The 24,970-nt window shown below is 51.4% G+C and overlaps 1 protein-coding gene across 1 annotated transcript in view; it reads right to left on the reverse strand.

Annotated features, from left to right (window-relative positions):
* RCC2 (regulator of chromosome condensation 2) overlaps positions 1 to 24,970 on the reverse strand; it is a 31,930-nt gene continuing 6,960 nt past the window's right edge. Inside the window, exons 3-13 of the mRNA XM_032300576.1 lie at positions 21,540 to 21,633; positions 17,660 to 17,803; positions 14,872 to 15,003; positions 14,380 to 14,468; positions 12,874 to 12,988; positions 9,256 to 9,422; positions 6,969 to 7,149; positions 6,175 to 6,280; positions 5,234 to 5,306; positions 3,178 to 3,255; positions 1 to 2,396 (exon numbers count right to left, since the gene is read on the reverse strand). Of these exons, the coding sequence (XP_032156467.1) occupies positions 2,292 to 2,396; positions 3,178 to 3,255; positions 5,234 to 5,306; positions 6,175 to 6,280; positions 6,969 to 7,149; positions 9,256 to 9,422; positions 12,874 to 12,988; positions 14,380 to 14,468; positions 14,872 to 15,003; positions 17,660 to 17,803; positions 21,540 to 21,633 (1,284 nt within the window). The 3' untranslated portion in view covers positions 1 to 2,291. The remainder of the gene's footprint in view (positions 2,397 to 3,177; positions 3,256 to 5,233; positions 5,307 to 6,174; positions 6,281 to 6,968; positions 7,150 to 9,255; positions 9,423 to 12,873; positions 12,989 to 14,379; positions 14,469 to 14,871; positions 15,004 to 17,659; positions 17,804 to 21,539; positions 21,634 to 24,970) is intronic.

A 24,970-nucleotide genomic window follows, 5' to 3' on the forward strand; every position in this document is an offset into this window, starting at 1 on the left:
GACAATAGACAATGATGTTGTTTATTTAAAATGTTTACTCCAAGAAATATATATATAAAAAAAAATAAGACAATTACAGCACTAAACCAGGCACCTTGGACCGAATCACAACCTCCTCTTGGTTCCCCTTCACACTAAGCCTCTTTCAAATTCTTGTTCCTGAGCTGGAAGACCAGTCAGATGCCCTCGGGGTCAGCGCCAAGTCCGATCCCAGCTGGGCAACTGTGTACCTTTGTCTAGGAGTGCACGATGCCCTTCCCCTCAACTCCTTGTTTTAAAGGATTTAACCCATGAGGAAGTTCATGTTTCAATCTAAGCCGAAAGGAGGTGCAGACAAGGAAGTCTTCACTTCGAAGGTCCCTTTCCTGCTCCAGTCCCCAGCTAGGGCTCTAAAAGAGGCTGGCTGCTGGGCTGACATGAAGCCACCAGAAAAGCTAAGCCCTGCTCCGTCCAGGGCGGCTTCTGCCAAGGCTGGGACCTCGGGTGCTGCTTCCTCAACCCTCTCAGTGCCCACAACTCAAAGGAGAGACCTCAAGGGTGCCAGGGGCACAGGTGCCTGGGCTGCATTCCAGGAAAGACCTGTCCAGGGAAACGGATCAGGCTGTCGCATGGAAGCTGGAGTCAGAGATGGTGGTTTTGGGGTGATTTGAACAAACTGGGTTACTTTAGCAAAGCTCTGAAGTGGCAGAAGCTTCTCCCCTGGACTACTATTGAACACAGAACAAGAGATACGCGTGGCGTCAGGCTAAGTCTTGGAGAGATGCGGGCCAGCCTCCTCCCACGGGGCCTTGGGGGCTGGCGGGACAGACACTGCTACATGCCCTCCGAGGGCAGGGGTCACGGTAAGGAGCGACTAGGGTGGAAAATAGGAAAAAAGCAACAACTAGATCATTTTTGGCATTTTAACATGGAGACAGTGACAAGTGGTAACAATAGCAAAAGCAAAAAGACTTGAGACCACTCTTTAACTTCCCATCCACCCAAGTCTCACACTGAAGTTCTACCCCCATCTCCCCCACAAGCACCACTGAACTAAACATCTATTTTAAAGCACCCAAACCAGTCCAGACCCTCTGGAAACCAAGAGCCCCAGCCAGAGCTGTCGCCTCTCTTGGGTCCAGGCGAGAGGAGGGTTCCGGGAAAGGCACCTCGTAACTCACTCAGCGCAGCACACATGGCGGCGAGCTCGGGCACGGGCACTTGATGGGGACGAGGGTGGCAGTCGCAGCATCTGTGCTGACACGCGAGGAAGGGGACTCTTCGGTAATCCCAACTATTTGGTACCAGAGCCAAGCAAACGTGACTAAAGGGCGCTGGGTTGGCAGCACGGTGCCCGAGTCTCAGCAACAGGGCGGCCGTGCGAGGCAGGATCCAGGCGGGGAGAAAAGGAGTCCGAAGCACAAGGGTGATCCAGGTTGGTACGGAAAGGGCTGATCCTTCTTGCAAGGAAGGGAGAATGCACTTGACTGCTGGCTGATCAATCTCTAATTGGCGAGTGCGCGTGACAAGGCTCAGCCCTGACTCAACTGATACAAATGTTCCCACTTCTGCCCCACCCCCAAGTGCCCATGGTTCCACCATCACCTGATTTTCATTTGGATGTCTTTAACAGCTAAAGTAGATATAAATGGCTAAACACAGACCTCCAATCCCCCACCAGGGGGGACATGGCAGATTCTATAATGTCGCAGCCAGAAGGCTGTGGGTGTACAGGCAGCCAAGGGGAGAAACTGAACCCACACCAGCCTAGGCCAATCTGCAAGGAGAAGCAGGCAAGGAGTGACCCGGACGCTCCCGAAGCACGCAAGCGCGATTTTGGATGGAGGCGGCCGGCAGGGACTGACTGTGCCCAGCTGCTGCTGGTTCCTGTAAGGGACATTTTTTCTAAGTAAATGGCGATTCGTCTTCCATGTAGCATCCGCTTGGATCACGATGCCAATTGTAACTGGTAAGGGGTGTTTTGGGGAGTGTATTCAGGAGAGGAACAAAGAAAAAACTTAAAAAAACCTATATTGCTCAAAGTTTCTGCCTCTTTTGTAGGAATGGTAAGTCAACTATGAGCAAGTACTTTAATGTGACATTAAGGGAAAAAACGGACTTTGGAAAGCATACAGAAGAAAAGGTAGTTAACGTTGGATCACTTGTAAAACGGAACCTCAGGGAGTCTAAACAGTAATGCACCTTCGGTCAACTTTTGCTTTTTTAAATTCCTCGTCTGACTTCACGTCCCAGTGCACATGGAAATGACAGCTGCCGCGAGAGGTGTGGAGTTGGAGGAGTCTCCAGGAGCATCAGAGGGTTCGGGGATTATATTCTGGCAGTTTCTTGATCTTCTCTTTCTCGGCCTCACTTTCATCTCTTGCTATCACCAGGGAGTGTGAGTAGCCCATGGCGACCTGGGGGGACAAATCCGTGTTGGGTGTGCATGCGGCCCCTGGGCTAACTACTGTGTTGAGGAGATCCTGGAAACTGGGCTGCCACAGTGGGTCAGCATGGGGAAAAACAGACCCTTGAAAACTGCAAAAACCCCCTCTGCTTCAGAGAGCTAGTTCCCACGTGATCATCACCAACACTCCACCGATCAGGGCCTTGCAGGCTGCCCTGGGAGACCCAGCTGGAAGGAAGCCCACTGGGCCACCTCTCGTCAGCAGGGACAGGTGGGACCTGGTTCCAGCTCCACTTCCATCCTCCTCTCCAGCTCACAGTCCTGCCTGGGTGAGGGACACGGTCCCTCTCTGTGTCTCGGCAGACAGGGCCGGCAGCCTGAGTCACAGGGGCCTCGCCCCGCATCTGGCTCCTGCAGCCACGCAGCCTCCACTCAGAGGACCTCGCAGCCTCCACTTGGAGGACCTGCGGACCTGCTTCCAACCCAGCGGATCCGAGTCTCAGGCAGGATGGAGACACAAGTCACGTGCTCGCCCGAGAGTGGAGCTGCTGTGGCCAGTGGGTGGCACCTGTCATCAGGGGTGAGGACAGCCACCCAGCCTGGCCAGTGACCCTCTGCACTCACTCCTGCTGATGACTGTTACCCTCAGCAAATCCTAGCCTAAGGCGCCAGGAAAGTCAGCTAAGGAGATGTGAAACAAGACGACAAACAGACTGCACTGACCAGAAGTGTGGAGTGAGGCACCGCTGGTGTGGACACGTTCCCTTGCCGGCACGGCCGCCCCCGCTCACCTGCTCTGAGAAAATGCCGTCCAGAGTCTTCACCTCCTGGGCTGCAGTGGAAGACTTGGGTTTGTGGTCCCCGTACCCCTGGCGAAGCAAACAAGATGTTCGCAATCAGGGACCAACGTGGCTCAGGCCACGGTGGGGATCACGGCAACGTTTCCTGGCCCCCACTAACCAGTAGCCAGTGGTGATGCCCGTAACCAAGCCTGGCCACCCTTGGACACAAGGGCCAAGTTTATCCATGAAAGCTGCCACCAGCAGGCGACTAGTGCTTAACCTGAGGGAGACAAAGGTGCTCAGCTCTAGCCTGTGGGACTCCTCTTCACACACGTCCCTTCTGAGGAGTATGGCATTGGTGACAGGGAGAACGGCAACTGCGGCCCTTCGGGACCAAAGTCACCAAGAACACGGGCTGACCACAGGCCCTTGATGCCTCCACTGTCCAGGGGGTAGAATAATCACCGTCCAAAACACCACGAAAGGGCTTAAGCATGAAAGGGAGATGATCAGCAATGGCACCAAGGAACCAATTTCACTCCCAGAGACAGAAGGAGCTGGAGGAACTGGCGCAGCTAAGGGGGAGTCGTGTGCAAAGGTGTGGAGCTGGGTGACTGAAAGGCTGAGGGCCCCGGCTCAGCTTAAACAGAGGGTCCCTCAGGGCGGGAGAGGCAGACCCTCTCTCCCCAGCCCAGGCCTGCCCACGTGTCCCTGGCTTTGTCTCCCGCCAGTCCCCACCTCGTGCCTTCCCTCCCAGGTGCCAGGCTATGTTCTCACCCTTGAGAAGCTCCCCAAAAAGTCAACCTTGCTCCCCTCTAGTTTCAAAACTTCTGTTTAGAAGGTCAAAGTCTATTTCTGACAGGCCCCAGAAAATATCTGTCCTTCACTAAGAACAATCTGTAGAAACTGGGCCAGGTCCTGTCTCTTTCCTGTCAATGTTTTAAATCGGGCCACCAGCGCATCTGAGCCAGACTGCAAGGGTGTGCAGAGCTCCGAGAAAAAGGTGCGTTCACCATCCATTCCAGCCACAGCTCCAGGGACAAGAAACGCCCTTCCTTCCCCCTCCTCTCCATCAACCAGGTCAGCTCGCAACCACGAGAGGACAGGAGAGGGAGAGAGACTGTGTTTCTAACAAGACATAAGGGACAGAAACTACGACTCCCAATAATTCAGCAGAGACTCAAACAGTGACTAGCGCAGGCAAACCGTCAGGACGTACTCCACAGCCAAGCTAGTCTTCCTAACAAAAACTCAAAAGACTCACCTTAGCCGGGAGCAGTGGCTACACCTGTAATCCCAGCACTTTGGGAGGTGGAGGCAGGTTGACCACCTGAGGTCAGGAGTTTGAGACCAGCCTGGCCAACATGCCTCTAGACAAAGACATCTTTGTCTCTAGACAAAACCCTGTCTCTACTAAAAATAGAAAAATTAGCTGGGCATGGTGGTAGGTGCCTGTAATCTCAGCTACTCAGGAGGCTGAGGCAGGAGAACTGAGACTTGTTTGAATCTGGGAGGCGGAGGTTGCAGTGAGCCAAAATCATGCCACTGTACTCCAGCCTGGGTGACAGAGCAAAATCCGTCTCAAAAAAAAAAAAAAAAAAAAAAAACAAAACCACCTAGTACCAGGACCTAAGAATGAAAGCTGTTTGTTTGGGGAAGGTCATGTGAGTGAAATTGAGGGCCATGGGTTCTAACCTCATCACTCAAGTAACTGATATTAACAACAGAAACATAAAATCACCCCCAACTGTGAGCTTCCCATTGACTTAAGCCCCCCAGGGGAGAGGGAACAAAATGCAAAATGCAAGGGGAAACTAGATCTGAAAAGTCCCTATTTTCAGAGTTTACAAATGTGCAGCAATGACTCATAATGATCTGACTAGCACAGAACTGTCCCTGAAAACTCTGGGACTCAATTATCTTGCAGACTTTAATACAGTAAGGGGGAGAATCCCATACGTTTTTCTCCCACGTGTTTTAGGAGACAGGTGGAGAGAACCTGGAAGGCCAAGAGCCACCCTAACTGGCTCCAGTTCCCTCGTGACCCTGGAAGGTGACGGCTTACCAGTTCCCCAAAGGTTGGCGACGGGCCCCAGCTGATGGTGCTCTCATCGGCGGCCACAATGATGCTGCTCTTCCTGCAAACAGGGGGGCTGTCACCCTGGGGCCAGCAGCCCCAGCCCTGGACCCACCCAGCTACGGCTCCAAGGGCATGGGTGTGAGCTGCCACTTGTCCCGTGGCATACTCATGCCAAGCAGCAAACACAACAACAGGGCCAACAGGCTTCCCCTGAACCCTAAGACTGGCCCATGCAGGCGACTTCATTAACGACAAAGGCCTTAGGGCCAGGGGCCAAAGGCAGGGGACCTTGTAGTCCACCCCGGCCCAGGTCCTAGGGCTCTCTCAGTGGAAGGTGGTTTTGGGAAGAGGAGAGCGAATCAGGATGGAGTAAAAGCCCGTTCCGGAGGGAGCAGCCTTCACGCATAGTAATTTAGGCAGGGCTAGAGGATTCAACAGATTAAAGCCACGGGCCCAGCCCCCTCTTACTGTTCCACCCACACCTGCCAGCTGATGAATCACCAAGAATTGCTAGATAACTCAACAGGTGTCCTTAAATGCACTAAGAACCACTGCTGTCAGGACAATGTCTTCTTCCCAATGTCAGAGCAACTCAAGTCCTACTACGTTTCCAGCTACGTGCAATTGTCAACCTGCAACGCAGGCTTATACCACGCCCTGCTTGTGTATCTTTGAACAGAAACCTTCAAAATGACTTTCTTCCCACGGAGACAGGGAACAGCCATCTGTTCTAGCTGCAAACAGGCCTCTCCCCACCTGTGCCCCTGGACTCTGGGATTCAGCATACCAGGTGGCCTGCTGAGGACACCCCAAAAGGCAGCAGAAACAGAGCCCCATCAGGGAGGGGCACCCTGTGGGTGTGTCTGACACCCCCAAGAAAGGAAGAGACCTCATACACCCAAAGGAGATGCTACGTTGCCACCTACCCACAAGCCAGGCTCCGGATTCTCCAGCCGCAGAGGTCCTGCACTGCTTTCGGGTACATGGTAGATTCACGGGAGGTGTTGGTGGCCCCCCAGAAAAACAGACCACCTGAGGGAAGACAAAACATGTTTCCACTGTGACCAGATATCAAGAGCCGAGTCTTGTCTTCAGCATTATCAGGGTGAAAAGAGGACAGGATGGCCAACAAGGGTTCTGTCTAAAAGATAACTGGGCCGGGCACGGTGGCTCACACCTGTAATCCCAGCGCTTTGGGAGGCCAAGGTGGCTGGATCACCTGAGGTCAGGAGTTCAAGACCAGCCTGGCCAGCATGGTAAAACCCTGTCTCTACTAAAAATATAAAAATTAGCTGGACGTGGTGGCGCACGCCTGTAATCCCAGCTACTCAGGAGTCTGAGACAGGAGAATTGCTTGAACCCAGGAGGCGGAGGTTGTGGTGAGCCAAGATCGCGCCATTACACTCCAGCCTGGGCAACAGAACGGAAACTATCTCCAAGAAAAACAAAAAACAAACAAAACAAAGAACAAAACAAAACTGGAGTCAGGCATGGTAGTGTGCCTGTGCAGTCCTAGCTATTCAGGACGCTAAGATGGTGGGATTGCTTGAGCCCAGGAGTTCAAGACCAGCCTGGACAACACAGCGAGCTCCTGTCTCAGAAAAATAAAGAACACTGAGAGGTAAGTAAAGGGAATTGGGGTTCGTGGCCTTGGGACAGGACAATGGCTACACAGTTCCCCACCAGAGCACCGATAAGCCAGGGGGAAGAAATCACTAACCCACTTCACTGACGGCAAAGGAGCAGGTGTAACCAGCGTAGATCTGGGATGCCCCACGCCCAGGGAAGTCAAACAGCTTCACCAGGCGGGGAACCATCTCATCTTTCTGCTCTGCGTGGCCCAGCCGGCCATAGCCACCGAAGCCCCAGGAGAAGACTCGCTTCTGGGAGTCTAAGACCAGCTGCAAGGAAAGAAAACACAGGGTTGGAACAAACAGGCTTCCAACAGGCAACAAGAGGGGTCATCATTTCTGCCCGGAAAACCTAGTGCAAATGCTAAGGGCAAAGAGACGGCTACATCCGAGATCCTCTACCAGCAGGGTGCGGTAGCTCACATCTATAATCCCAACACTTTGGGAGGCCAAGGCTGGTAGATGACTTGAGATCAGGAGTTCGAGACCAGCTTGACCGACATGGTGAAACCCTGTCTCTAAAAACCAAAGAAATATCCTCTGCCTGCCTCCAGCAGAAAGATCCTCTACCTCCCACCTCCAGCAGTGGGAAGGAGGCAACAGGAGCAGGCATAGCAAAATGGCGTGCATTCAATGAGCCCCGTTTGCTATTTTCTCTGCCAGAAACTCCATTTTCCAATTCTTTTTTGTTCTGTTTTTTTTTAGGTTACAAGTCTTAACCCTTTCCTTAATTACAAGCAACAGGGCTATGACTCCAGATGGTAGGGCAAGGCACTTGATTCCTATTAAAACAGAGAGATTCAACTGCAGAAAGAACAGAGGAGAAAAGGCTTACGCCTACGTGTCCTGGATTTTTCTTTTTTTTTTTTTTTTTCTTTGAGACAGGGTCTTGTGCTCTTGTCACCCAGGCTGAAATGCAATAGCATGATCTCAACTCACCACAACCTCCAGCTCCTGGGCTCAAGTGATTCCACCACCTCAGCCTCCCAAGTAGCTGGGACCACCATGCCCTGCTAGTTTTTGTGGGTTTTTTTTTTTTTTTTTTTTTTTTTGTAGACATGGGGCTCTCACCATGTTGCCCAGGCTGGTCTCAAGTGATTCACCCACCTTGGCCTCCCAAAGTGCTAAGATTACAAACATGAACCACTGCGCCCAGCCTGGATTTTTCTTTAGACTTCCCTTGCCCACAGGTACATAGAGGTAACCTATACCTGGTCACTGATAAAATGAACTCAAAGACACTTTCAAGTGTTTAAGATACATCTTCAGCTGGGCACGGTGGTTCACGCCTGTAATCCCAGCACTTTGGGAGGCAAAGGCAGGAGGATCACGAGGTCAGGAATTTGAGACCAGCCTGGCCAATACGGCGAAACCCTGTCTCTACTAAAACGACAAAAATTAGCAGGGCGTGGTGGTGCGCGCCTGTAATCCCAGCTACTCAGGAGGCTGAGGCAGGAGAATCGCTTCAATCCAGGAGACAAAGGTTGCAGTGAGTCGAGACAGAGCCACTGCACTCCAGCCTGGGTAACAGATCAAGACTCTGTCTCAAAAAAAAGATACATCTTCTTCAGTCTCGTTTTCCCACCTTCTGACAAGCCAATTCAGTTCTTTGATGTTTTGTGTCTAAACCATGTGAATCTACAACTTACTAAAAAGCTTCACATATGAAGCCCTAAACAAGAGCCAACTTGACTTCCCCTGACTCCATTCAACAAAACAAATCAGTTTTCAGACTTGCACAGACTGAAATCTCCTACTGCAATCCTAGCTAGCTCAATTCAGTGTGTATTCTTCGTAGAGAAGAAGATTCCAAGGGAAGGAGGTGGTGGGCTGAGACCACTCTGCGGGGGACCAACTTGGTCGCTGGACTCCTAGCCCCAGGCTCCTTCAACGAAGAATAGAACCAGGAGATATCCAGGCATTCTCAGACGGAAGAACCACAGGAAGGCCATTAAGATTAAAAGATTGCACTGCAGTTTATCTAAAGCGACCTTTAAAGAAACAACCTAAGGATTTAAAATGACTCGCATCCCCAGTATGGGGTGCCATCTACTGGCCTGGGAAGATGTCTGTGATGTTAGACAAAAGCCAAAAGCAGAAAGTGCTTACCTTAAGATGGGGGTGAGGGCAGCAAAACATCTGTGCTTAAGATGTGTCTATTTAAATCATGGAAAAGTTAACATAGGAGGCAGTGACAAGGAACCCTGCACTGGGTCCAAGGACCCTTTGGCCAGGATGCAAAGCCCTCTTGAAGCAGCAAGCAGATGTCTACCTGGGCTCAGTTCCTAGCCAAAGCTAGGTGCTAGGAAACTGGAGAATGTGCGCCCTCCGTCTCCCGGCCTGCCCCTCAGGAAGTGAGAAAAGCACAGGCCTCACCGTGTGGTTGGCGCCACAGGCCACGTCCCGTACCACCACGTTTGGTACAGGCAGGATCTGTCCATCTTTCGTCTTCTCGATGAAGATGGCCACTCGCCGGGGGACAAGTTCACAGTCGTACTCTATCCGCTGTGCCCGGGCGATGAACTTCCCATCCGAGTTGTGTCCTGTAGAGACCACAGGGCCAGCCATTAGCAGCAGCGGGGCATGGGCACTAGGGACGTGTCAGTGTGCTCACATCGAGTCTGCAGTGCGCCCCAAGCAGCGCCCCAATCTGGCCCTTCTGGGCCTTACCAGGACACGTTGGTCAACAAAGGCAACATTTTCCAATCTGAGGCACAGCACAATGAGTGGGTCAATGAAATCAATTTTGTGAGCTGAGACCAGTTATCTTTTAAAAATGAATAGAACAGAATGACAAAGAGTACATATAATAATGCCACCATATTCTAACAATTCTAGGTATGGTATTATACATTCAAACTGGGTTGCAACGGAAAATTTATTTCTTACTATGGGTTGCTGAAGCTGCGGATCAAGGACTGGTCTAAGTAAGATCTCTACTCCACTTGAGGAACCACAAGGAGCCCCTAGACGGGCCAGGAATGAACAGAAAAGCTCCATACACAATCCTAAGATCTCTGCTTTTATGTATTACCAGTAACCTGCACGTATGGTTATGCGTGCCTAAAGCCTGCAATTCCTATACTCCAAATGACCCAGGGACTGGTTCGCAAGGACCCAGCTCAGCACACCACACACCAGGAGCCAGGCTGCTCCAGTCCTGAGAAGACGCCAGACTATCCATGCCCCTGCAGCCACCCACAGCACAGGGCTGCTACGTAGTTTGTAGTTTTAAACTGCTCCTATTCCCAAACTGTAATCATCGGTTTGGCCGGGTGCAGTAACTCACACCTGTAATCCCAGCACGTTGAGGGGCTGAGGCAGGAGGATCACCTGAGGTCGGGAATCAGAGACCAGCCTGGCCAACATAGCGAAACCCCGTCTCTACTTCAAAACAAAACAAAACAAAACAAAACAAAACAAAAAAAAAAATGCCTTTCCGGCGGTGACGACCTACCCACGAGAACATCCCTCTCCAGAAGAGAAGAGGAAACACAAGAAGAAACGCCTGGTGCAGAGCCCCAATTCCTACTTCCTGGATGTGAAATGCCCAGGATGCTATAAAATCACCACGGTCTTTAGCCACGCACAAACGGTAGTTTTGTGTGTTGGCTGCTCCACTATCCTCTGCCAGCCTACAGGAGGAAAAGCAAGGCTTACAGAAGGATGTTCTTTCAGGAGGAAGCAGCACTGAAAGCACTCTGAATCAAGATGAGTGGGAAACCATCTCAATAAACACATTTTGGATTAAAAAAAAAAAAAAAAAACTAGCCAGGTTTGGTGGTGGATGCCTATAGTCCCAGCTACTGGGGACACTGAGGCAGGAGAATCGCTTGAACCTGGGAGGTGGAGGTTGCAGCGCGGAGAGATTGTGCCATTGCACTCCAGGCTGGGCAACAGAGCAAGATTGTCTCAAAAAATACAAAAACTGTCATATTACAGTTTGTAAACTAGCCCCCGGCTTGTGGCTAATCCCCCTCCAGACAGCATGCTTGTGTGTACCTCAGCCCTTACAGGTATGTGTGTGTTTAAGCAGTGTGCTATTTAAATACAGTCAGCCTTCATGGCCACGGGTTCAACCAACTGTAGTCCAAAACTGTCTGGGGGGAGGTGGAAACAATGAAAGATAATACAAATAAGACCACACGGTAGAACTATTTACATAACATCCACACCGTGTGAGGTACTGAAGTAATCTAGAGATGATTTTAAGTATACAGGTCACATGCGGATACTATGCCACTTTACGTAAGACACCAGAGCATCTCCAGACCTTGGTGTCTATGGGGGTACTGGAAGCAATCCCTCAGGTTACCAAGAAGCAGCTGTGCCCTGGGATCACAAATAAAACACGCACAATAGCATCACTGGGCTTGTTGGCTGGTGTGGTGGCTCATGCCTGTAATCCCAGCACTCTGGGAAGCCAAGGCAGTGGATCACTTGAGGTCAGGAGTTTGAGACCATCCTGGTCAACATGGTGAAACCCCATCTCTACTAAAAATAGAAAAAAAATTAGCTAGGTGAAGTGGCGGGCACCTGTAGTCCCAGCTACTCAGGAGTCAGAGGCAGGAGAATCGCTGGAACCCGGGAAGTGGAAGTTGCAGTGAACGAAGATCGAGCTGCAGCACTCCAGCCTGGGCCACAGAGCGATGCTCTGGTTCCCTTATCTTGGCGTTGCCCTGGCCCAGTAAGTGCACTGCAAAAATGGGAGCACGGGGCCAGAGCATGTGCGGGTGAGACCCTGCCAGGGTCGGCTTAGGTTCTCCTTCTGCAAGATCTACCTGGATTCTGACGAAACCGAAAACCTGCCTTCAAGCAAGTCATACGCTGAGAATAAGCGATTCTGCAGTTACAAATCAGGCCGATTCCCAAACTACCCGCAAGTGAGTGTAAAAGAGCACCTGAGAGTTCGTACAAAATGCTTACATGGTGCCCGGCACACCTAGTCACTGCTCCATGAAAGTGAGCCATTTTTATCACAACCAGCATGTCACGCTTCCTGATGGAAAATCGACTTGCTAGGGTGCAGAGGGGAGGCCGAGGCAGCAGGAGCGCGCACGTGGCAGGAAGGGGACGCTGCTGGGCACCACAGCAGGGCCGTGGCCATGGAAACGCTCTCCAACTGTCTCGGGCTCCGCCCCGGCAACCAAAGCGAAATGCGCGTAAGGGGCTGTTCTCTCTTATTCACTTCTGACTTGAGGTATATTTAGTTTCACAAAGTCACTGTTCCCCGAGGCTAAGGCCAGCGGGCTCGGCGCTATTTTTACCTTTTCCATCTGCCAGACGCTGCGGCTGCAGGAGCGCGCGCGGCCAGCAGAGGGCACCCGCGCCACGCCTCGGAGAGGCCTCCCCAGAGGGGCTGGAGGCGGAGCAGCAGCAGGGAACCCTACTTGGTGGGGGGGAGGGGAATCGGAAGGGACCATCGAGTCGGAAGACACTCCCCCCACTGACTGGGAACTGCTGCCAGAATTCTCCTTTTCTACCAATGAGCTAGAAGGAAACAGGTTTCTGCACAACTAGGTTCTGGCTAGGGATGACGCAGGAGGAGGGGGTCCACCGGGGCTCCTCACGTGGGAACCTGAAATAATCGTCCAGGCCAGGGTTTCCAGAACAACCTTAAACTTGTGTAATTTTCTCGTTTTCAATAGAGGCATAATCTTTAAATGTGAAATTGAATGAAGGTGGTTTTTTTTTTTTTTTTTTTTTTTTTTTAAACTTTGAAATCCCTTTATATAAATGAATTCCCAAATCAGGAAAAAAAAGAATCTTTTGTTGGACTCCAGTCCCGGCTTTTCCATTGAGGCAGCATTGTCATACTCCATAATCCTGTCAATGAGGATGCGCTGTTCCAGTGAATGTGAGATCCACTTAATGGACAAAGGCTATTATCTGAGATCAATTACCCACATTTCAACACGTGTGTGCAGCCCCACACTGATCTCTGGTTCTGAATATACACAGATTACAGAGCTTTTAAAAATTGTACTTCCATACCCAGCTGACCATATTCAGGGCACCCAAAGGAATAGAGGTTTCCTTTGCAGTCCATTATCATACTGAATTCAGCCCCACAGGCCATTTTGGTAATTGGCTGGCCGTTGTACATTATCTGAAAAGACAAGACAGGAGACATTCATTTTTCTAAAAAAGACTGATAAAAAGTCTCTACCTCTCTGCATGTTGGTAGGAAACAGTTACTAGGTTACAAAGGGAAGTTTAATAAACTTGACAATTCTAAAGGCAAAAGCTGGCACAAAGCTTAGAAGACAGGTAAAGAAACACCCTCACACCCCTACCTTCCCAGCAGAGTGGAGTTCAAAGCTTAGCCACTGTCTCTTTAAGATCAATAAAAACAAGTCCCTCCCTTCCTTCATCACTAATTAGGCACTTAGCATTCTTCTACCTTTAATAGTTTGTTTTTAAGGTATAAATCTCACCCCTCCAACTCAAGTTTCTTCGGAAAAAAAAAGACTGCCTATCTCCCAGGCACGGTGGCTCACGCCTGTAATCCCAACCTCAGCACTCCGGAGGCCGAGGCGGGGCGGACCATGAGGTCAAGAGATCAAGACCATCGAGGCCAACATGGTGAAACCCAGACTTTACTAAAAAATACAAAAATTAGCTGAGCATGGTGGCATGCGCCTGTAGACCTAGCTAATCGGGAGGCTGAGGCAGGAGAATCACTTGAACCTGGGAGGGGGATGTTGCAGTGAGCTGAGACAGTGCCACTGCACTCCAGCCTGGTAACAGATCAACACTCCATCTCCGAAATATGAAGAAGAAGAAGAAGAAGAAGAAGAAGAAGAAGAAAAAAAAAAAAAAAAAAAAAGGACTGCCCATCTCTTATTTGTGTTCTAAGCACTTGGAGTGACTTTACACAAGGTCAAAACAAAGTATTTGCAAGTTACTACAATTACCTGCAAATTTCTTTGGAACAGAACAGGCTTATGACAAGGCATTTCTAACAGATTTCTCCATTTGGAAACAAAATGTTTTCAGGATGGTTTTCAACCTGACCACAAACTAAGCCTGTGTTAAAAACTATAGCATGGCCGGGAGCGGTGGCTTCTGCCTGTAATCCCAGCACTTCGGGAGGCCAAGGCAGGTGGTCACCTGAGGTTGGGAGTTGGAGACCAGCCTGATGATCATGGAGAAACTCCATCTCTACTAAATATATAAAATTAGCTGGGAGTGGTGACGCATGCCTGTAATCCCATTCAGGAGGCTGAGGTGGGAGAACCACTTGAACCCAGGAGGCGGAGGTTGCAGTGAGCCAAGATTGAGCCATTGCACTCCAGCCTCGGCAACGAGAGCAAAACTCCAAAATAATAAATAACAAAACCAAAAACAAAGAAAACCCTACAGCATGTAACTAAACATCCAGACCTTCTTTTTACAAGGGACGAATTAACTCAAACAATGGAGACTCCACCTCAGAAAATCAAACACACAGGTAAAGAGAAACAAGAGGCCGTGGAGCTGGAGCTGAGGAGGGGTCACCTGCGCGGGGCTGGGGACAGCGTCTGTCTGGTTGCCAAGGCCCAGCTGCCCCATCTTGTTCTCCCCAAATGCAAACACGGAGCCAGTATCTGGAAGGAAAGAAAAATATCACAAAAGGGAAGATAATGCTGAATGTTTTAACTAGATTTAGAATCAAAGGCATCAAAATAATAAAAACAGCTCATTTGCCAGGCAGAAGGCAAGTGAGACAACGTCCAAAAGCTGCAGTGCAGACGTTTCGCAGCAAAGCCGTTTCACATCCGAAGCTGGGTGTGCAGAGCAACTAGGGCGGCGTCTCCCACTCCCAGATGGGCCTCCCATGGCCACCAGGGAGCCCAGTGCCCTCAAGCGGCCACTCCCCACGTGGATTCTCAGGGCCTCTTTCTGATCCTGACCAAGAGGCACAGGGGTGACTCCACGCCCCCACCCCGCAAGGCAGACCATCTGGCCTCCTGCCACACTGATAAGAGACCCCAGCAGTCCTCTCCTTACCCGTCAAGGCCAAGGTGTGGTTCCGCCCGCATGCTGCAGACACAATCACTTCGTGGCTGAGACCCTCAATGAGTCTGGGGGCTTCCACTCTCTTGGTGTCCCCGTGTCCCAGCTGCCCCTTCTCATTTCGACCTGCAGATCACATGAGAGAAAGTACAGAGGAGGGAAGGTGGTCCAGGCGGCACCGCCAGGCGAGTACAAACACACTCTCAAATTCTGACACCCATCTGCGTCTCCAGAAGATATCCTCCAAATTCCCAGCAAACAGCCAAGATCCAGAGCAAAGAACGCTCCGGTCCTCCTCCGCCCACAGGAATGTCGCCTGCTGCAGCTCCCCCAACCTCCTTCCCTGGGGCAGCAGCGGGACCACCCATGCTACAAAGGGAAATGGGAGTGGCTCAGTGAGGTATGGGCACCATTCACAGAAACGCGCGGTTCCCACTTGGAGTGTCTGAGAGACAACCACCCCGTTCCTACCCTCTGAGATGTGTTTTAAGACAGCGCCCATCTTGACACCTGGCTCACCAGAGTTGAATCACTTCAGTGCTCTGGGCATCCACTGAGGACCAGTTAAGTTAGTGTCCGCTCTCTATTTCTCTTCCTTTTTCTACCCTGTAAATGACGCTTACAGACCAGTGCCAATTCCACCCCAAGGGATCGCCCCTCAAGGACTCTCAGTGACAGGAACCCTGGTGGCAAAGCACAGATCTGCCCTGAACACAATACACCCAGCCCTACCTCCAGAGCTGCTGCAGATGCGGCCGAGGCCCTGCACCTGTGCATTCCAGGGGAAGGCAGGCCTGGGGCCAACCCCTGCCCCCGAGGCTTCTGCAGAACCCAATTCAGCTCCAAAACAGACATGGAAGTTGGATGGGCCAAAAGGAGGGCTGGGAGCCCCTATGCCTCGTTCTAGGTTTCAACACAGACTACCAAGTTCCAAAACAAAAATTCAACCAGCCACTGTCAGATCCCTCCCGCTAAGAGGGATGTAAGCTAACATTTGGGGAAATTTACAGAGCTCTTACTAGGCCAAGAAGTCAGAGCAATTCCAGGGGGTTTTGCAACCTTCTCCAACAATGAACTCTTCACCCTTAGGTCGTGATGAAGGCAGACAGTAGAGCCCCTAAGATGAGCTCCAGTTGTCCTGGAGAAGGCTTGCAGCAGCGGCTCTGACCACAGGAGGAACTGCAGCACAGGGACGCCATCCTCGGACTCCCTCTTTAATTAAGGAATGGCGGGCTGAAGGACACGCTCTGGCACTCGGGCAGGAGAGGCTGATACCAGCTTCCAATGCGAGCTGCCCAAGTTCACGGTGAAAGGCACAAGAACACAGAGCAACAAGCGCAAGGCAGTTTCTACCTGGGCTCAGTGGGCTGAGGTGCTGCAGGACAGGGTGCTCGGGCCACAGACAGAGCCCACACGAGCAACGCGTCAGCCACCCTCCCGTGGCACTCTGTACTCACACCAGACAATGCCCCTCTAGCTTCTAGAGTGCCCAGCAGTGGACTTGTGACACTTCCAGCCCTGTTCCCGCCAACAGCACTGCCTGCTTGGGGACCACCTCTCAATGGTGGGACACACACTGCCCCTGCCCACAGGGTTAGAACGAGGACACTTTTAGAACCGCCATGCAAGCAAAGCTCAGTGAGAGATCAGGAATAAGGTATTTAAGTTTGGAACACTGACATAAAAGGCTGTGCTCGGGGTTGGAACCTGAAGCAGGAGGGGTGCTTGGGGGGAGGGACCCACCTCGATGCCAGCCAGGAGAAAACAAAACCTGTGGCAAAGTCAGCATGTCACCAAGAGACTAAAAAGTATAAATTTGGGCCAGACACACTTAAGCTTTTTTCAACAGAATTACAAAATTAGCTGAGTGCAGGGAAGACAACAGATGTTAATATATTTGGACTTTGGTACAGCAGCTCATGAAATCACAAAAAATGGTTCAAACAGACCAAAATAACAGCGCAGTCATGTGGACCACAAGCTAGCCAGAGGACCAGCACGAAGGGTGGGGACAAACGCCAACATCCTTCACAGTAGGCAGGGTCCGGGAGTGACCAGAAGGGCGGGGAGAAAGTGAGCTTTGGCCGATACCCTATGATTGGAATGATCTGGAAGAGGACACAGGCAGGAATGGCATGGCCAGCTAGAGGGCAGGGCCATGGACAGAGGGTAACAGGAAGAACCGGAACCCATCCCAAGCACACAGGTGAGCAAAAACAGAATAGAAACCCAAACAACTCCAAAAAAGGAAACTGAACTAGCTGGGGAAATACCCTAGGCAACAGACATCACGGACAGTGAGCTGCCAAGCCTGCAGACCAGACCTGCGCGGACCTGACACCAGGGCCAGGGCGGCAGGGACACAGCACCCCATGACAGGAGGTGGCAGCTATAAAAACCAGTGGCATTTCAAGTGGCAAGAACAGAGGTCGAAGGTCAAACCAGGCTGTGAGGAGGAAGGAAACGGTCCGTCTGCTGGAAGGACAGCCTGCCTAACACAGCGCACACCTCAGTATCGGAAAGATCAAGCTTCGAGCAGAAGACTCAGGAAAATGCTGCTTCAAGACAAGGCATCAAGGAAGTAGGGGCTACATACAGGCGACGAATGTCAGGAAGCTGGGGGGAAGGGGATGCTGGGAATTAGGAAAAAAGGCGTGGGCTGCAAACGAAGGAGCCCAGCGCCTTAGAGAGAAGGCGCAAGTCTCTTTTCCAGGCCAACAGAAGAAAGTGCTGTGGGGGGACAGCTGGGGACAGTGGTCCCCAGTGCGCGCGCAGTACTCACCCCAGCTCCACAGCTTCCCTTCCGTGGTGATGAGGAGGCTGTGTGCTGCACAGGAACCCGAGACCACCGTCCGCACGCGGACCCCCGCCAGGCACCCATACCTGTGGGGCCCCCACAAATTCTGACCGAGATTGCGGTAGGCAGCTGTAGAGAGAATGAGAATGCAGATTAGACACCTGGGAGATGGTTGGGGTGACCTCCAAAATGCCACTGGCCACCAAGGAGCCACTTCCTGACGGGACCAGGGACAGGCGTTCCTTGGGTGCCACCCTGACCTGGCTGTGGGGAGGCTGCTCGAGGATGGGGTTTGTACTTAGAACCTCTGCAATGCTTCTGAAGACCCAAAACGTAAAATGCCCCAGGAGCAGGAGCGGGAGCAGGCACGGGCCAGGCGTCACCTGCCACCTTTACACCCACCCAGCCCCAGCCCCCTCTCTGGGCCCCACCTCTTGAGGGCCTCAGCCCCATGTGCTCTGCCACCGAGCGCTCCCACCTGCAAGTGCCTGGGACCCAGTGCCAGGCCTGTCCAGGAGGCTGGAGTGCTGGCCTCCCATAGCTGTCAGCCAAGGAAGAGGCTGACCCAGGAAACCTCGATCGCCCCAACAGTAACCTGCCCCTCCTCCTCATTCCCTGCCACCCCACCCCTCCTTTCCCAGGCTCTCCTGCCCTCTACCTTCGGCCTCTGGCCTGGGCCAGAGGGCTCTTTCCGAGGGGTGACCCTGAGTGTCGCATCTTCCAGTGCTCCCAGCAGGTCTCTTAGGCCCTTCGAGGAGGGCCCTGCTCACACTGCATCCCCCCCACCACCTCCCGCCCCTCTCTCGGCCGACCAGTGCGTCAGCTGCTTCGTGACTCCCTGGCCCCACCCATATGTTCCCTTCCAGAAGATCCTTCCCACCTCCGACTTGTTCCTCAAAGCTCAAGTTAAGCACCAGTTCCCCTCCTCAGGGAAGCCCTCCAGGGCCATTTCCACTGAGAAATCTCCTCCACCCAGGGTTCCCCTGCCCCAGCCCCACTCAGCCCACCACAGCTCTCCTCCTGAGACCCCCTGCCCTCCCACTCCAGAAGCCACCCTGGGCATAAGTCGTAGGCTCCCTCCAGCCTGGACCCTAACAAATGCCTGCCACGCAGTGAGCACTCAATGGGAGAAAAAAGAAACAGCATCTCCCCCACAAAACCCCCTTCACACCCTGTTAGTAGATGGGGCAGAGCCAATTTCTTAATTTCTTCTTCTTCTTCTTCTTCTTTTTTTTTAAAGACAGTCTTGCTCTGTCACCCAGGCTGGAGTGCAGTGGTGGGATCTCAGCTCACTGCAACCTCTGCCTCCTGGGTTCAAGTGATTCTCTCCCAAGTAACTGGGATTACAGGCGTGTGCCACCACACCTGGCTAATTTTTGTATCTTTACTAGAGAGGGTTTCACCATGGTAGCCAGGCTGGTCGAAAACTCCTGATCTCAAATGATCCACCTGCCTCAGCCTTCCAAAGTTCTGGGATTCCAGGCATGAGCCACCATGCCCAACAATCTTAATTTTTTTCACTTGAGACTCTCAAGAACGTTTCCAGGACTGTGGTGACTATACTGAAATGCTAGCCACTGCCAAATCGAGTGTGTAAGACTGATCCAATGTAGGAACTGATAAAAAGGCTACAATTTCTCTATCAAGCACCTGGCTTCCTGGAAAATACCTGTGAAGTACATCTGAGCCGCACCCTCCGCCCCCAGCAGAGGGTGCCACAAGCTCCCTCACTCAGGTTTGCGGGCAGGCAGGCAAGACCCCTGGCCGCAGGGGGCAGAAGCCAGCTCATCCCGCCTAACACCTGAAGCAACACACCTGCAGACACCTCCCCTGAAAGGAGGAAAAGGAACATTAACAATTTCCTGGGGAAAGAGCAAACCAAAAATAAAAGCCTCATGGTCTATATTAAAACAAGAAAAACCGGCCGGGCGCAGTGGCTCACACCTACAATCCCAGCACTTTGGGAGGCCAAGGTGGCAGATCACAAGGCCAGGAATTCAAGACCAGCCTGGCCAACTCTGCTAAAAACACGAAAATCAGCTGGGCGTGGTAGCGGGTGCCTGTAATCCCAGCTGCTCGGGAGATGGAGGTGGGAGAATTGCTCAAACCTGGAAAGCAGAGGTTGCAGAGAGCCGAGACTGCACCACTGCACTCCAGCCTGGGCGAAAGAGCGAAACTCCGTCTCAAAAAAAATAAAATAAAAACAACAACAACAAAAAAAAAAAACTTAAGAAAAACCCAAGGTGGTGGCATCTAAATTAAGATTTAGGAACTGTATTAAACAAAAATCAGGAGGGAAAAAGAGAAACCCAAAGTCTCTCTGTCATGAAGACACAATGACGGCATGACTGACAAGTGTCATCATGACCCTGTGCTGCAACACAGGAGGTCAGGGGACACAGGGAAGGGTGCCGTGCCACACGCTTGACTTTGCTTGGCCAAGGGGAGTCTCAGGTGGTCAGATGCTCCTGGACTTGCCAAAGCATCTTTTCCTGCAGCGCCCAGGATGCCATTGGCTAGTGAGAAGCAGGGTTGGGTTTCATCTGGCCTCCAAGGAAGGGCTGGAGGAATGGGGGTGTCGGGGGGCAAGTCGAATTAAATGCCCTGCAGCAGTCCCAGGCACTGCAGTCAGGCTGAGAATTCCCATGGCCTCCAGATCTCTGGGGTCTGGTCCTAGTCACAGAGCTACGGCGTGGATTGCTATGCTATCTTGCAAAGGAACAAAACATCCAGGCTTCTGGTTTTCACCAGAGCTACAGCAAACATACATGCGCAGGAGGCAACAGAGTAAACCAGAGAGTAGGACTCCAACCCGGGCCCCGCCTCTGGCTTCCTTCGGTTATTTACTGCCCTTCCCTGGGCTTCTGTGCCTTCAGTGTCCAGTGGGCCACTCAGCTGAAGAGCAGCTTTGAGAAATGATGCAATATGGGCACAGGATGGGCAGCAAGGCACCGTCAGCACCTGGGCTTACATTACTGCAGACCACAAGGCACTTCCCTGGAACACCAGCCGCCGTGTGGACGTGCCCCTGGGCTTGGGCCTGAAGGCTGGGCATTTTCCAAAAGGGGCGCTGCTGCTACCTGCAGCACTTCTAACTCAGCTGGCTCACAGGCGTTGCTGATCGTAAGCTGTTTTCATGGAACCAGGTGATCTCCAACGCGCCTGTTTTAAGGTGCCAAGATGTGCCAGCATGCAAATGTTTGTTCATGGGGCAAAGCAATGCTGGAAAGCACTTTGGGAATCTTTCCAGATGAAATCAAGAAGCCATAAAAGTTGGCTATGTGCCAGCCGTCCTTCTGGATGGGCTGGTTCCCTTAATGTAAGACATTAGTTTTCCAAAGGTAATGGGACAAAAAGTTACTTCTTAAGGACCCCTCTGCTTTCCCCTGCTCCAGACTGTTCTGTCAAACCAGTTCCTGCAACAATTTGGCAGCTTGCAAAAAAAACGTGGACTCTTCTGCAATGTTTGACATTTTGACACCTGACATTTCACAAATGTCTAGGACATTCTGACACCATCTCACGGAGCCGGTCTCTTCATTTTAACAAAAACCAGTGACATGAGAAGGAAGATAGAAAAGGTGGCAATGTTCCTTTGAGGATACTACTAGTATTTTCCTGATTAACGTTAATGGAATTAGTGAGTCATTTCACAGTGCTGCCTTTAAAAAACTAAGATCAGGGTTCAAATCCAGCTCCATCACTACCGTGGCTGCGTGGGCTCAGGCAAGTCACTTGGCCCTTCTGAAAATGCATTCATAAATGAAGGAAATACCTACCAGGCAGGTGATCAGCTGGTCAACAGAACCACAGTGGACACCTAGCACTTAAGTACTCAATGAACTTTGAGACACCATTCTCATACCTTGCTGTTTAGGCACTTCTTTTCGACCAATCAAGTCCCAGTTGGTTGCCCCAAAAATCAAAAGCTGCCCTTTGCACTTTGACCCTTCAAGTTTCTGCAGAGACAGAGAAAGGAAAAAGAATTAGCGTGTAAGTCTGCACCAATCCTCCCAGGGCTGGTCAATGACAGCACAAAACGAAAGAAAATAATTCACCGTTACCCCTTCTGTTACCTGTGACCTCCACACAGAGGCTCCCCACCTTCCTTCCCTCCCTCACAGCAAGTGGCAATGCGGGCAACCCCAAACCTGCCCACGGCTGCTCACTTGCTAAGCCCAGGCTCGTTTTTATCCTTTGACTTCTCTTTAAAATGGCTTTTGCAAAACACTAAAAAAAATAAGCCAAATGACATGGCTCCTCCCCTTTGCAAACTGACGTCCGGAGGTATTTGCAGGAAGCCTGCCGACACTCAGGGGCATGAAATCCGGCCCATTGCAGGGCCAAGTGTACATTTCACATGGCAAGCACAGTCTGGGACCTCAAACCTCAGAAGCCCCAAGTCACTTCTGCCGCCCACTATGCTGAGAGCCTTTCTGTGGGGACTCAGGAAGAAAAAGAGGAGAGAACGGGGTTCGATTTTTCCACTGGAGGAAGACTGGAGAGAACAAAGCTTTGGTGGGTATGTGTGGTCTGACGTAGGTAGCCTTTGATGGCACCCTCACGCCATTGTCTACTAGCCAGGGAGCCAATGGTGAGTGAAGCAGGACCTCCCAGGGGCCGGGCTTCTCCAGGGACAGGCGGTCACAGCAGCCAGCATGCTCTAATGTTCATCCTCAGTCTCTCAACACGGAAAGCCATCAGGGCTACCAACTCTCATACTGTCAATGAAAATCTGTGTCATTTAAAAAGGTCACTGTCCAATTCTGGTGGCACTCATTCTCAGCATTTTGCTTCCTTAAATGTCAAAATATACTTTTTAAAGTAGACTGTTAGTCGAAGACTCCATTCTGAACACCCCACTCAGTCCACACTGGCAAGGGAAGCATTCATTACTCTCACTTTCTGCTCTTAAACATCATTATTCCTGGACGTGAAAAGGAAAGGGGTTTCCTTCTGTTTACAGAATTGCTCTTGGAAGGCTTCAGGAAAAAAAGGCTGGCCAGCCATGGTGGCTCACGCATGTAATCCCAGCACTTGGGAAGGCCGAGGTGGGTGGATCACTACAGCTCAGGAGCTAGAGACCAGCCTGGGCAACATGGCGAAACCCCATCTCTACAGAAAATACAAAAATGAGCCTATGGTCCCAAGCTCCTACTTGGGAGGCTGAGGTGGGAGGATCGCTTGAGCCGAGGAGATGGGCTGCAGCGAGCCGGGATCACACCACTGCACTCAAGATCACACTGCCTGGGTGGGTGACAAAGCCAGGCCCTATCTCAAAAAAAAATTAAGAAAAAGAAAAAAGGCCCAATCGTCCTCACCTCTACAGTGTGATCGCCCCACCTGTATGTTTTGGCAGTACTGCTCACACATTTCTAAGGCTACACATCTTCCCGTAAATGAATTCCAGTTCACAGGAAACTTTACACGCCCAAACCTAATGTGCTAGGCATCCCCCAAGATACAGGTTCCGTCACACTTGCCTGCTCCACCCAAGTTATGTGGCAGGAGGAAAACTGCCCATCTACAGGAATACATCCTGCCGTCATCTTGAAATGGGGAAGTGAGGCCAGGTGCAGTGGCTCCCGCTATCACCCCAGCACTTTGGGAGGCTGAGGTGGGTGGTTCACCTGAGGTCAGGAGATCGAGACCAGCCTAGCCAACATGGTGAAACCCCATCTCTACTAAATATACAAAAATTAGCTGGGAGTGGTGGCAGGTTCCTGTAACCCCAGCTACTCGGGAGGCTGAGGCCGAACACTCGCCGGGAGACAGAGGTTGCAGTCAGCTGAGATTGCACCATTGCACTCCAGCCTTGGCAAGAGGAGCCAAACTCAGTCTCAAAAAAGGGGAGGAGGGAGGGGAAGTGAAACAACACAGAAATGGAGAATGTCTTCAACACATGTAAATTATTTAGAAAATGACCTTAATCAGGGTAGCCCAGCCCCTGCAGCACCCACAGACTCAGGTTACTTGAATTGGAGCCTACTTTCCCCTGGTTATCGCCCCTTCTTTGTTTAACTGGCAGGCCTGGCTGGAATATTCTACAGGTCTACAGTCAATGGCTTCTGTCAAAGTCCCTGGGAAAGGAGAGGACCCTGGGTCCTCTGTTCAAGGCACTGACTTGTGCTCTACCATTTCTCAAGTTGGCATGGAGGGGGCAGTAGAGACCCAGGAAGGGCGCTAAGGCATTGGAGACCAAGCTCCTAGGCCAGATAGCAAGCCTAGAAAAGAGTCCGGGAATGCCAGCAACTGGGGACCAGGCAGGCAGAGGTTCATGGTACCTGTGCTCAGCATTCACCAAATGAAGTCACACCACCCGACACTGAGACACAACCACTGCAGCAAAAACTTCACAGTGCTGAGACCACACCAGAATCCTCAGCTCCATCAGGCCAGAGGGCATGGTTCAGACACACAGAACTTACCAAAGTGGCCTTGGCCTTGGGGAGGAGGTTTCCGGGGTTACCTGGACCTTTGATCAAGGGCTCATGAACACTGGCCCATCAAGGTAGCTGACCATTTATACACAAACCCAACCACGCCAATAAAAATATATTTGCGGGCCAGGAGTGCTGGCTTACACCTGTAATCCCAGCACTTTGAGAGGCTGAAGTAAGCGGATCACCTGAGATCAGGAGTTCAAGACCAACTATGGCCAACCTTTTAACATATATTCAATGTCTATTAAAAATACAAAATTAGCTGGGCATGGTGCCCATGCCTGTAATCCCAGCTACTCGGGAGGCTGAGGCAGGAGAATCGCTTGAACCCGGGAAGTGGAGGTTGCAGTGAGCTGAGATGGTGCCACTGCACTCTAGTCTGGGTGACAAAAGAAACTCCATCTCAAAAAAAAATATGTGTGTGTGTGTGTGTGTGTACATGTGAAAAACTCTGGTAAACTGAGTCTACTCCAGAGACAGTGGTCGGATTCCTATTCCAGTTTTTATGTCATGGACACTATTTCCGCACACATTAGATGGAGGTTAGTGTGCTTCATTATTATTTACACAATCGTTTGCTCTAAGCTGCTTTCTTTTATTTCTCTATAACTTCTTTCCTTAGCCTTACATGGAATAAACATTTAAATCAAGTAATAGAGAACTCTTAGACTCCTTCTAATTTAAAGGGTGCTTCTCTTCATCAGAGATCAGAAGCAGCCGATGATGCGGAGACTCCTGTGCCTGTGGGCTCTGCCCACCGGGTGTGTGGGCATCTGAAGTTACGTGCCCTCCCAGGCTGAATCCAGCCTTCCCCGACGATAGACTCCATGTCTGCGACACTGCTTGTGTATAA

Source organism: Sapajus apella, unplaced genomic scaffold, assembly GCF_009761245.1.
Source record: "Sapajus apella isolate SASKATOON/1434 unplaced genomic scaffold, GSC_monkey_1.0 scaffold43, whole genome shotgun sequence".
NCBI classification, from domain to species: domain Eukaryota; kingdom Metazoa; phylum Chordata; class Mammalia; order Primates; family Cebidae; genus Sapajus; species Sapajus apella.